General features: G+C 61.8%; 2 protein-coding genes across 4 annotated transcripts in view; one reads left to right on the top strand and one right to left on the bottom strand.

Annotated features, from left to right (window-relative positions):
• The window catches only part of FGD4 (FYVE, RhoGEF and PH domain containing 4), an 83353-nt gene extending 72913 nt beyond the window's left edge, over positions 1-10440 (top strand). For all 3 annotated transcript variants that reach the window (XM_056107782.1, XM_056107783.1, XM_056107784.1), the window contains 7 exons: positions 1247-1419; positions 2155-2185; positions 2540-2632; positions 2905-3030; positions 5007-5147; positions 5791-5931; positions 7021-10440. In XM_056107782.1, coding sequence (XP_055963757.1) covers positions 1247-1419; positions 2155-2185; positions 2540-2632; positions 2905-3030; positions 5007-5147; positions 5791-5931; positions 7021-7278 — 963 coding nt within the window. In that variant the 3' untranslated portion in view covers positions 7279-10440. The remainder of the gene's footprint in view (positions 1-1246; positions 1420-2154; positions 2186-2539; positions 2633-2904; positions 3031-5006; positions 5148-5790; positions 5932-7020) is intronic.
• PKP2 (plakophilin 2) overlaps positions 1-13041 on the bottom strand; it is a 219915-nt gene that overhangs the window by 156817 nt on the left and 50057 nt on the right. The gene's annotated exons all lie outside the window — the stretch shown is intronic.

The following is a 13041-nucleotide window of genomic DNA, read 5'->3' as shown; positions in this document are numbered from 1 at the left end:
TCAGATACGCATGTGTGGGCATGTTTACATACATGTGTCTGTGCGTGTGCATGTGCACATGTGTGTGAGCTCTGTGGCCACTCGCTTCTTCGTCCCTTCAGCCACACGAGTCCAGAGCTGCTACGAAGTGCTACGGCCTGCACCTGTCCTGCCCTCGTTTCTGTCCCGCTGTCTCTCCCTCGTCTCTGTCCCGCCATCTCTCTGTCATCTCTGTCCCCCTGTCTCTCCCTATCTCTGTCCTGCTGTCTCTCCCTGTCTCTGTCCTACCGTCTCTCCGTCATCTCTGTCCCTGCGGCTCCGCTCTGCTTGCGCCCTCGTGTCTTTGTGGCATGCATGTCCGTGTCAGCCCGTGGCTCTGTCTGCTGGCAGGACTGTCTGCACAGTCCCGGCGCCATGCCGTGAGCGAGCGTGCAGCCCTGTCACGGCGGCTCCTCCTGCCCCATGTCCCCCAGATTCTGTGTCACTCTCTTGGCCCAGTGTCTCCTCTGGCAGGGGACTCAGCCGCATGCTCCAGGACGGCTGTTCACTGTCGCACACAGCGCCCTTGGCCACTGCAGGGAGGCCCGTTCGTAAGAGTGGAAAGGGGCCTGAGAAATCGTGCCGGGGGGAGTCACTTGCCTTACATGTGACCAACCCTGCTTCAGACCCTGGCACGTGGAGGGTTCCCTGGCACCACCAGGAGCGAGCCCTGAGCACCACCAGGCCCCAGACACAAAGGATCCGGGCAGAAGAGCAGGCTCTGTCCTGGGGCAGACCGAGTGCGATTCACTCAACACGCTCATGTGTCTGTCAGGGTCAGAGTGATAATCAGTGTGGTCACCCAGCCAATAGCTGGGGGCAGAGGAGCCACGGGGACACTGTTGCCACATGCCCTGTAGCACCCTGCAAAGTGGGGCCAGAGTTTGGCCCACATCTGCTCTCAGCGAGGCGGGACCCAGCGGCCTGCTGACCTCGCATGCGCACATGGGCAAAGGCTCCCTGGCCTGCTGCACCCGCAGCTGCAGCCCCTCTGTGTGTGTGTAGTGTGTGCTGACGTGTGCTCTGGTGTGTGCTGTGTCCTAAACATGTCCTGACATATGTCTTGTGTCCTAACCATCCTTGACCATGTCTGGCTGTCCCTTGGTCGTCCCTGACTGTCTCTGACCCTGACACTCTCTGACTGTCCCTGGCTGTCCCTGACTGTCCCCTGGCTGGCCCCTGGCTGGCCCCTGGCTGGCCCCTGACTGGCCCCGACATGTTCCTACAGTTCAACAACATGCTTCTCTACTGTGTGCCCAAGTTCACCCTGGTGGGCTCCAAGTTCACCGTGCGGACGCGCGTGGGTGTCGACGGCATGACTGTGGTGGAGACGCACAACGAGGAGTACCCACACACCTTCCAGGTGTCCGGCAAGGAGAGGACCCTGGAGCTGCAGGCCAGGTGAGCGTCCCCTCGAGGGGCCCGCTGTCCCCCCCCCCCCCCGGGCAGGAGTCCTGACTCGCGTGGTTGGGAGAATCGTGAGGGGACCGTGGGCGGCGGGAAGAGCTACCTCGCACCTCAGAGAGGGTCTCCCTGCCCCCGCCTCACGGAACTTCCCCGCACACGGGCTGAAACCCTCCGTCCCCAGGCAGGTGTGGCCTTTCTAATACAGTTCATTAAAGAACTGTGATTTACAAAGACGCTGACGGTTGGTTTCAGGCACACAAGATTGAGGCACCAGCGCCCCCGGCCCCACCCCCCCACTGTCCACTTCCCGCCCCCCTACCCGCCTCCTTGGCACGTTCTAGAGTTCTGTGGCTGCAGCTGAGACTTCGTGGTCTCGGTGTTTAGTGCCCGCAGACCCACATGCCGACCCTAACAGTGGGGCATGACCCGACATGGCCGTGCCAGCCGGGCGACATGTGGCAGGAGCTCACACCAGCCGGGGCGCAGGCTCCTCACCTGGCGGGGGGGGGGGGACTAGCACCACCCCAGTCCTCATAGGGCCCCCCAAAGCCCAGTGCACGTGTGTCCACACCTCTGCCTTGAGTGTGGCCACGCTGGTGCCAGCTGTGCTATTCCGGCGTTTGCTCTCCCCGGACCCCCTCCCCGTGCTCCCCCAGGCCAGACCTGTCACCTTGTGTCCGTGCGGTGACGTGGCTCTGGTGTCTGCTCACTGGGGTCCCTTTGTTTCAGCTCCGAACAGGACAAAGAGGAGTGGATCAAGGTGAGCTGCTGCCTGTTCTGTGTTCGCCTCACTCGGTCCCCTCCCTGTCCCCACACAGCACATGTGTGCTCCCTCGCTTTGTGCACATGGCACATATATGATGCCCTCCTTGTCCCCACACGGCACGTGTGCTCCCTCACTGTGCCCACAGGGCCCTTATGTGCTCCCTCCTTGTGTGCACTTGACATATGTGTGCTCCCTGTGTGCACACGGGACATATGTTGTCCCTTCTGTGTGTTGCTCACTTGGCAAATGCGTGTCTCACCTGTGACGCCTGCAGACCCTGTCCTCGGTGCGTGCACTGGCCCTCTTTGAGGTGAGCCTGCAGCCCCGTCCCGCCCCCTGTTCACGCAGGCCCTGCAGGAGACCATCGACATGTTCCAGCAGAGGCACGAGACCTTCCGGAGCGCCATTGCCAAGGACAGCGACAGCCCCACCGAGGTCTCGGTGAGTCAGACCTGCCCTCTGCGAAGCTCTGCCTCTCCCCACACATGGCCGCGGGCTGCAGGGACAGGCGCTGCCCATGTGCCCAGTCACTCTTCCCTGTCCCCAGGTGCCCAGGTCAGCCCCCCACCCCGTGCCCAGGTGCCCAGGTCAGCCCCCCTATGCCCAGGTGCCCAGGCTGGCCTGTTGTGCCCTCGCTCTTGTGCCCTTGGTTTCTGCCCTGCGCCCTGGGCCCCATGCCCGGTGGAGCGGTGCTGAGCTGTGGCATCCCACAGCACGCCGAGCTGGGGAGGAGAGCCCCGCGCTGGATCCGGGACAACGAGGTCACCATGTGCATGAAGTGCCGGGAGCCCTTCAACGCGCTCACGCGGCGCAGGCACCACTGCCGGGCGTGTGGACACGTGAGTCCTGCTCTCGGGGCCCGGCCCCTGGGCCCAGTGGGGAGCGGGGAGGGAGGACACGGGCAGACGGAAACCAGCCCCCAGCCAGGAGATGGCGGTCGGAACCGAGCATTTCGTCACTGACTGATCAAATTGATGAACATGGCCAGTCTAAAAGGGCAGCCAGGCCCTAGGCCATAGAACCAGTGCTGGTCAGTGTAGTCTGTGCTGGTCAGTATAGCCCATGTCGGTCAGTAGAAACCATGCTGGTCAGTATAACCTGAGATGGTCAGTGTAGCCCATGCTGGTCAGTATAGTCCATGCCGGGCAGTATAACTCATGTTGATCCGTATAGCCCATGTCGGTCAGTATACAGTGTGCCGGTCAGTATAACCCATGCCGGTCAGTGTAGCCTATGCCAGCCAGTATAGCCCATGCTGGTCAGTATAGCCCATGTCAGTCAGTATAAGCCATGCTGGTCAGTATTGCCTGTGTGGTTATTACAGCCCATGCTGGTCAATATAGCCCATGCCGATCAGTATAACCTATGCTGATCAGTGTAACCTGTGCTGGTCATTATAACCCATGCTGGTCAGTATAGCCTGTGCTGGTCAGTATAGCTCATGTGGTCAGTATAAACAGTGCTGGTCAATATAGCTTATGCCGGTCAGTATAACCCGTGCTGGTCAGTGTAGCCTGTGTCTATCAGTATAGCCTGGGATGGTCAGTATACAGTGTGCTGGTCAGCATAACCTCTGCCAGTCATTATAGCCCGTGCTGGTCAGTATAGCCCATGCCGGTCAGTATAGTCCATGCAGGGCAGTATAACTCATGTTGGTCAGTATAGCCCATGTCGGTCAGTATACAGTGTGCCGATCAGTATAACCCATACCGGTCAGTATAGCCCGTGCCAGTCAGTATAGCCCATGCTGGTCAGTATAGCCCATGTGGTCAGTATACAATGTGCTGATTAGTATGACCTGTGTCAGTCAGTGTAGCCTGTGCCAATCACTATAGCCCATGCAGTCAGTATAACCCATGCCGGTCAGAATAGCCCATGCTGGCCAGTATGGCTCATGTGGTCAGTGTACAACGTGCCGGTTAGTATAACCTGTGCTGGTCAGTGTAGACCATGTGGTCACTATACAGTGTGCTGGTCAGTATAGCCCATGTAGTCAGTATAGCCCATGTGGTCAGTGTTCCCCTGCTGGTCAGTATAACTGTTCTTGTTGCTGTCCTCCCTGTGGTCATTGCAGAGGGACAGGGCAGCACTCAGAGTGGTGAGCATCAGGAGAACCAGGGACCAGCTTGAGTCAGAAAACCCTGACCTTTCTGGCTGTCGTTTGAGTTGACACCGACAGGGCGTGGGGCGGGCCGGAGGGCCGGATGTCCACGCTGTGTCACGGGGAAGCTCGAGGAGGGACAGAGCTGTGGGTGGCCCAGCACGTGTGGGCCTCACGGCCTCAGAAGGGCAGCTGCCAAGTGTCCTGCAGGCGCAGCGCTGGCCCCCATGGTCCAGAGGGACTTGGTGGACTGTGGGGGCTCTTGTCCCCCTGAGACTTTAGACTCAGCCCTGAGTGCTCTCGCGGTCACCGGCGCAGTTGCTGTCCATAAGTGCACACAGGTCATCGGTCTGAGTCCAGCACGCGAGCCCCTGGCCTGTGGGTGGACAGGGCTCTGCAGCACAGGGAGGTGCCCATCTTATGGACAAGCCACGAGATGCTGAGCGGAGGAGAAGGTCTCACCGCCCCGGGGCCCGGGACGCCCCCACATGGAGGCAAGAGGCCGTTCTCTGAGCTAGCGGATGGTGGATGGTTTTCCAGGGAAGCTTGGGGCGGCACCGAGAGTCTCGTCCCTGCACCTGCCCGGGGCCCCGCTGGCCACCCAGGGCCGCTCTCAGGATCCATGAGAGGGGCCGTGCAGACGGTCCCTGAAAGGCGGCGCGGGCACCCTCCCGCCCTCCCGCACGTGGCCGCTCACTGCCCGTCCTCTCCCAGGTGGTCTGCTGGAGGTGCTCGGACTACAAGGCGCAGCTGGAGTACGACGGCGGGAAGCTGAGCAAGGTCTGCAGGGACTGCTACCTGCTCATCATCGGCTGCTCGGACGGCGAGGGCAGGAAGAGGAGAGGCATCCTGGAGGTGGGGGGCTCTGCGGGGGGGGGGGGCGCGGGCCGAGGGCAGGGAGGGGAGAGGCACCCTGGGGGTGGGCGGCTGGGGCCAGGCCGGCCTCTCCTGGGTCAGGGCTTGGCGGTGCCTGCGGCCCCAGGGCCGCTCGGGCTGAGGGGTTTGGGTGTCTCTGGGCTTTCGGGCTCCAGGCCCCCACAGCCATGAACAGGAAAGCTTCTCTCGGGCTCCCCCTGCCGGGGTTGAAAGCCCCACACGCATCGCTTGCGCGCTGGTGGAGACGCTGCGCCAGTCCCCGCCGCCAGCCCCCTGCCGCCGTGGCTAGGCAATGCAGGTGCATGGGGGCGGCTCCTGGCGCTCTGGCGGGATTAGCCCAGCCTGGGGCTGTGACCACGAGTATCTGGCCTCCCAAGATACTGACTCACGTGTGGAATCAGTCTTGCTGGGGCCTCCACGCGGAAGAGCCGGGCAGCGGCGAGAGAGAAGCAGGTGCTGGCCGTTGTCGTCACGGAAGGTCATCGCTCCACCTGTGGCGTGGGTCTGCAGAGACGGCAGGAAACCCGGCATCTCGGTGTCTGCGTGGACTCATCAGACCGGGCAGGGCAGGCAGCTGTGCGCGGACGCCCCGTTTCACGCCTGTGTCCCTTCGTACCCTCAGATCGAGTCTGCAGAAGTGTCCGGAAACAGCGTGGTGTGCAGCTTCCTGCAGTACATGGAGAAGTCGAAGCCATGGCAGAAAGCGTGGTGTGTGATCCCCAAGCAGGACCCCCTGGTGCTGTACATGTACGGCGCCCCCCAGGTAGGGGCACCGCCCGGGACCTCCATGGCATCGGCTTGGCGCAGGGTGTCAGGAATCGGCTCGCCAGGGGAAGCCTCCATGTCCTGGGGCCCCCGAGTCGCTCCCTGTCGGGCTCAGTGGGAAGGGCTGAGCAGGGATGGGGCGGGGGTGATGAGGCGGCATGGGGAGGGTGGGGGTCCCCTGGACGGGAGGCAGCAGGAAGCAGGGGACGGGCAACCATGTCCCGCCGAGTGCACACCGTGTGCCCGAGCTGTGGCGCCTGTCTGCCCGAGGGCCAGTGCGGGTGGCCTGGGGCTGTTCAGACCCTTTGGCCATTCACCTGGAGCCCTGTTTGCCCGTAGTCCGCTTGACGGCGGCTGTAGGGACAGGTCAGCTGCTCTAGTCGTGACGTTCTCACCCTCTTCAGGCCGTGTGCAACCAATGGCTCTGCCCCTTTTAGGGGCTCCCACGCAGTGCTCGGGACTGGACCAGTCCCGGTGGTACTTGGTGAACCAGGCCAGGCAGAGCTCGGGCCATGGGGGGCTGTGCCCAGCGCTCAGGGATGGACTTGGGGCCTCGTCTGTCCACGCCCTGAGCTTCTCTTGGCTTTCCCGCTCATGGTGCCAGGAGTGAACCCCCGCAGGCAGCTTCCGCTACGTTTTTCCCTGGCATGGCGTGTGTGTACATGCGTGTGTGTGTGCCTGTGTGTGAGTGTGCCTGTGTGAGAGTGCCCCTGTGTGGGTGTGCCTGTGTGTGAGGGGATGGGTGTGCCTGCGTGGGTGCCTGTGTGGGTGCGCCTGTGTGGGTGTGCCTGCGTGGGTGCCTGTATGTGGGTGTGCCTGTGTGTGAGTGTGGGTGCCTGCATGTGAGTGTGCCTGTGTGAGAGTGCCCCTGTGTGGGTGTGCCTGTGTGTGGGTGTGCATGGGTGTCAGTATGCACGCGGGTGAGAGTGGGTGAAAATGTGTGTGTGTGAGCGCATGTGTGGGCGAGCATGTGTGAGTGTGCAGGTGTGTGTGCGCGTGCCTGTGTGAGAGTGGGCAGGTGCGTGTGCGTGGTGTGCACGGGAAGGGGGTGCTGGGCCCTCACGGCCCTCCCGTGTGCCCGTCCCAGGACGTGAGGGCGCAGGCCACCATCCCGCTGCTGGGCTACACGGTCAGAGACCTGCCGGGGAGCGCCGACCTGCCGTACGCCTTCAGGCTGACGCAGTCCAAGTCCGTGCACGGCTTTGCCGCCGACAGCGAGGAGCTGAAGCAGAGGTGGCTGCAGGTCATTGTTCTGGCGGTCCGCGGGGAGACGCTGGAGGGGCCGGACGAGCAGCCGGACACCGGGGACGAGCCGCCCGAGCTGCGTCGGAGATCGGAATGCTGAGCCCTGGCACGGCCGGGCCCCCTGGCCTCCGAGCACTTTACGGCGGAAGCACAGGTCCCGGGTCGGTCCGTGGGGCCTGCGCCGGGCCAGGGCGAGCACCGGGGAGGGAGCTCTGGCGCGGGGCGCGGGCGCTCCACCGGCCGGCGTGCCTCGAACGGTGCGGGGCTCTGGGACTCGGTGCTGACGCCGGCACCGTCCGTTCCCCCCAGCGGGACGGAGGGTGCGCGAGTCTGAGGTGGAAGCTCGTTCTTAGAGGAAGCCTGAGGTTCCGGAATCTCGAGCAACTGTGTGTACATTGTATCGCATAGAAATATAAATATATGTACAGACTCTCCGTGCTTTCCAGCGTTAGGTTCCTATCTGCCTCTAATTTATTTTTAAATGCAACGCATGGTTACCTTGGATGAACAGTGTTCTTCACGGTGATGTTGGGGTGATGAATGTATAATGGACTGCCGACAAGGGCGTTGGTATTTTTGTAACGGAACCGTCTGTCCTTCCTGTCTCGTGACTTCCCCGCAGCGTGTCAGCCGCGTGCGGCCGGTGCCTCTGCGCAGTGCCTCTCCGACGGTGCTAACATCCCACGCAGGACCGGCCGCAGCTGACGTCCGGCTCCGTCCAGGGGCTGTGAGGTCTGGTGCCCTGGGGCCCCGGGACGCCAGGATTTTCAGGAACCCTGTCCCCTCGCTGACCTCTGGTAACACAGGCACAAACATGCTCACCCAAACTTGAACCGGACGGGTCCGGGACCTCTCCCAGCGCGTCCCCTCTCCTCAGCCCACGTTCGTGGGCACCCGTGCCCTCTCGCCTGCTCTCTACACGGACATTCCTGGGGACGCCTTCCTCTGGGACCCGTGAAGCCAAAGTCCCCTAGGTGGGTGGCCGTGCCGGAGCGGACAGGGACCATCCTGGGACTTGTGGAGAAGCGGCTCTTACTGGACGTGAATCGGGGGACATGAGGATTCTACCCGTCCCCCCTCCCCGGGAGTTTCAGGGGACAGAGAGGCTCCTGCGGCAGACGCAGAGCCAAGGTCACCCCCCCCTTCCTTCCCCTTCCCAAACCCGCTGTGTCCACATCCTCAGCTTGAGGTCTGCCTCCACGCAACCCAGGCTCCCTCTGCCCCAAGACTGGGGACACTGAGGCAGCCCTGTGGTGCTAAGACACCGGTGCAGCCTCTCTCTCTCCCCCACCCGACAGGAGGAGGCGGCATGGTGAGCCACTCGGTTGGGGTCCCCTCCTCTGTGAAAGCAGGAGTCACCTCAGCCTGGCCAGAAGGGGCTCCTGGCACCCCAAGGTCAGGAGACTGGGGGGAATGTGTTACTGCCTCTTGCTCCTACTTGCCGTGTGTGTGTGTGTGTGTGTGAGTGTGTGAGTGTGGGGGGGAGTATATGAACTCCGTGAGTGTATGTGTGAGCAGGAGTGGGAGTGTGTGAGCGTAGGTGAGTGTGTATGTGAGAGGGAGTGTGTACGAGTGGGAATAGGAGGTGTGAGTGTACACGTGTGCACGTACGTGTGGGAGTGTGTGCATGGTGTGTGTGCGCGGCAGTGTACGTGAGTAGGAGTATGCATGTGAGTGTGTGTGTGAGTGTGCTTGGAAATGTATGGGTGTGGGTGTGGGAGTGAACACATGCATGAGTAGGAGTGAGTGCATGTGTGTTCATGTGAGTAGGAGTGTACGTGTGTAGGTGAATTGCGTGTGGGAGTGTATGCATGTGTGTGAAAGCGGGAGTGTGAATGTGTGTGTGCATGAGTGTACGTGTGTGGGAATGTGTGCATGAGTGTGTGTGAGTGCGAATGTGTGTCTGTGTGTGTACGCATGAGTGTGCTGTGTGTGATTGTGTGTGGTGAGTGTGTGTGTGTGTGTGTGTGTGTGTGTGTGTGTGAGTGTGTGGAGCCCGCCTGGGGGTGAGGGTGCGGTGTGCCTGTCGTGCCCTCAGGGAGGTTCCTGAGGTCAGTCTCTGCTCCTGATGCTGCTCCGGTGTTCTTTCCCCTGGGCTGAGCTGAGGATCCTGCCCAGGGCACTGGCTGCCTTCAGAGAGGAGCAGGCCCGGATGGGCCCCTGGCAGAGCCGTGGGTGCAGGGGGCCCCCGGCAAGCTCCAGAGGGCGGGCAGGCTGGACGTTGAGCCGGCCAGTAAGCGGAGGCGCCCGTGTCTGCTGTAGGGAAACAGGGTACCCCTTCCCCCACCGCCCGTGGGCTGCCTGTGTGGCGACCCGGCTCCTCACCGCGGCTCCTGCACAAAGCACACAGTACTCAGGGCGTGGCCGTCTGGCCGTTGTGCGTGTCCCTCCCAGAGTGGACCGCGGAGAAGCTGCCCACACTCCGCCACTCCGAGCTGCTGCACCCCGTGGGCCTCAGGTGGCCCTGTCAGGCTCGTGCCACTGTCCTGCTCCCACACGGTGCCTGTGCCGCCCACCGGGCCACGTCACAGCCCTGCACGCGTGCAGGGTCTCTGCTCCGGGAGGACGTTTGGGTGGTGGCCGCGGGCCCATGCTGAGGGGCTCAGCGGAGGCAGACGAGTTCTCTTCTGCCACATGGAGGAGCCGGTGCCGTCCTGGCAGAGTGGACGGCGCCGGCCAGATGTGGCCAGGACGGGAGTTCCCGCACGCCCGCACGCTCCGCTCCCTCGCGTGGGGCCCGATTCCCCGCACCCACGCTCCTTTGTGGGAGACTGACCAACCAAGCCAGGGTTGCTCCCCGGGTGTCTCGAACCCGCCGCGTACCCGTGGTCGGTCTGCATGGGCGTGAGGAGCGTGGCCTGGGGCGGCCGGCACGGCCTGTTCTGTGACTCACAGTGTTCCGTGGACGTGGAGTGTGCCGGGGGCGGGGGAGTGCCCTCACCACAGCCTGTCCAGGGCCATGTCCATCCCCAGCGAGCATTCATCTGTGAGTGACCGTTGGCGGAACTTGGGAGTGTTAGAGTTTCTGATCGTTGGCTCATCTGTGGGATAAGTACCTTGTGGGAACACCTGTGGTTCCAGTGTGACCGTGTCCACGGCAAGTCCCCCCTCTGCTCTAGCTGTGAATGTAGAACCCTTGCAGTCGGTGTATATTGTGCGATATTCGATATTTGCTCACGTGGCAGAGATCAGAGATGTTGTGAAACCAAGCACTTTAATAGTAAGCACTTGTACCTTGTAAATAAACATGTCACCCTTCACCGACGCCTCGGCTGTGATGTCATTTCACTGCGTGTGTCTATTTGGTTCGCAACTCAGGGGGTGGGGGAGTGGGAAGAAGCTCGGGGTGGCCACACGTCTCACCTGGGAGGGCCCAGAGACCAACTGCAGCACCCCAGGCAGGAAGAAGGCGCAAATTTTAATGGCCTGGGCTGTCAGAAACGTTGGCAGTCTCAGAAAGAAGTACTCCAGTGAGTGGAGCACTTTTTTGAAGTGCTCCACTCACTGGTGGGCTCAGAAAAAAGTGCTCCAGCACTTGAGGTAAGGTGGAGTCGACACTTCATGCGGTCTCCAGTGCTCAGATATGGAGCTGGCATGGTGGGCATGTCTCGGCGAGCTTGTGTCTCACAGGGCTGGGTCCTGGGATCCCTGTTAGCAGCAGAACAAGCTCAAAGATAGAGTTGGTGTGTGTGTGTGTGGGGTGGGGGGTCCCCAGCTCTGACTTCACTCTGCACTGGGAAGTGGGTCAGCCACCCCACACAGGCGGGCCTCACTGCCCTCATGGCCCTTGTGCCACCCTGCAGCGCCCTGGCCGGGTGGACAGTGCTCTGGTGTGCCGTGAGTGTCTGCAGTGCTCTTGGGCCATCAGCTGACCCTGTTCGCCTGAGAGAAGTTACAGTTTTGCTTCACGTTTCCATCAAGCTTTACCAAGTTTTTAAAATTTTTTGAGCGATAGCACAGTGGTAGGGCGTTTGCCTTGCACGCAGCCAACATGGCCGACCCGAGTTTGATTCCTCCGCCCCTCTCGGAGAGCCCGGCAAGCTACCGAGAGTATCTCGCCCGCACGGCAGAGCCTGGCAAGCTCCCCACGACGTATTCGATATGCCAGACACAGTAACAACAAAGTCTCCAATGGAGACGTTACTGGGCCCGCTCGAGCAAATCGATGAACAACGGGAGGGCCTTTACCTTTACCTTTACCTTAAAATTTTTTGAGTTGCTTATAAGCCTCCCTATTACAACTGTCCTTTTTTTTTTATACGAGTAAAGAGTAAAAATTATCTCCTCCCCAGCACCCTGCAGTCTCCCAGTGTGCCCCGAGCACGCCCAGGTGTGGCCCGAACCAAAAATACATAAAGAAACAGCCTGGGGGCTGGAGTGATAGCATAGCAGGACAGTGTTTGCCTTGCACACAGCCGACCTGGGTTCGATTCCCAGCATCCCATAGGGTCCCCCAGCACCGCCAGGAGCAATTCCTGACTGCAGAGCCAGGAGAAACGCCTGTGCATCCCCCGGTGTGAACAAAAAAAATTTAAAAAAAAAAGAAACGCAGCCTGAGGGGCTGGCAGAGTGGCTGTGCCCCTTGGGAGGAGCCGGAACAACTCCCAATCTCTCTCCCCAAGTTCCTCATGCCTCTGCCCAGAAAGTCACTTCTTTGTAGCCAAGATACTCTGGGTCCCTCTAAAGCGAAGCAGCCTCAGTGCAGGTGCCAACTGGCCAGGGTCTCCTCGGTGGTGCTGAGGCTGCGCTGCTGTGATGGGTCCGCGGGCAGGGGCCTGGGGGAGGGGACTGAGGGCCCAGGCAGCCCCTGTCTCGGGGCTGAGCTGCGGGGACACAGCCCTGCTGCCTGGCGCGGCTGCCCCTGCTGCTGGTCCCCACCGTGTGTGTGCCCGGGTACGTGGGCTGCCGTGGTCACACACGCGGCGTGTTTCTGGCACTGAGGACCAGCCTTCCCGGTTGCCTGCTGAACCCCAGGGCCCCCCACGCCCCTATTACTGAGCCACGGCCCAAGCCAGGCCCCAGCTATGGATGGGGACAGGCCCCCTGCCCTTCCTCCGCTCCGGGTCCTGCACCCCTCCACCTGCCCCCGAGCCCACTGTGGGTGGTCAGAGGGGAGAGGACTGGGAGGGGGCACCTGTGACCAGGACACCACCTTGGTCACCGCCCTTGGGCCACCCCCAGCTGAAGCCCAACCCTCCCTCCTTACTCCCTCCCCTCCCCTCCCCTCCTCCTCGCCCCTTTTCCCTTCCCTCTCCTCTCCTCCCCCACTTCCTTTCCCCCTTTATCCCACCCTCTCCTTCACTCCTCTCCTCCCCTCTCCTCCTCCTCCTCCTCCTCCTCCTCCTCCTCTTCCTCCCTCTGGGGGAGTGGGGGCGGTCTTAGCTCCAACATTCCCTGGCCCATCCCGTGGTAGACGTGGAAAGTGCAAGCAAAGTGCGAGGTCCAGGCCAGCCGTGGAGCTGTGACCCGGAGCAGACAGTGGTGCTGAGCCCAGCTGCCCAGGCCCGGGGGCTCCCCGCGGGTTAAGTCCTCTCTGGACAGGGCTGGGCAGGCGGAGTTCCATTTCCGTGACTTGGGAGTGAGATGGCTACACCCTAGGGTGGCTACATCCTAACCTGGCTACATCCCAACCTCGGCTACACCCAACCTGGGTACTCCCTAACCTCGGCTACACTCTTACCTGGGCTACACCCTAACCTTGAGTGCCTGGGCGGCTGGGAGGGGCTTTCTGACAGGCTGGGACAGCATCCACCTGCAGCCTGTGACAGTGTCCTCCTCCTGCCCAGAAGACCCTCTGAATTTCCAAGCAGACCCTCTGCTCCCAGCGACACTGCAGGCAGGACCCTGCTTACGCTTGGGAAAG

The sequence above is a fragment of the Sorex fumeus genome, unplaced genomic scaffold (genome assembly GCF_029834395.1).
Source record: "Sorex fumeus unplaced genomic scaffold, SorFum_2.1 ptg000177l, whole genome shotgun sequence".
NCBI lineage: Eukaryota > Metazoa > Chordata > Mammalia > Eulipotyphla > Soricidae > Sorex > Sorex fumeus.
This window is presented reverse-complemented; position numbering and strand designations above follow the sequence as displayed.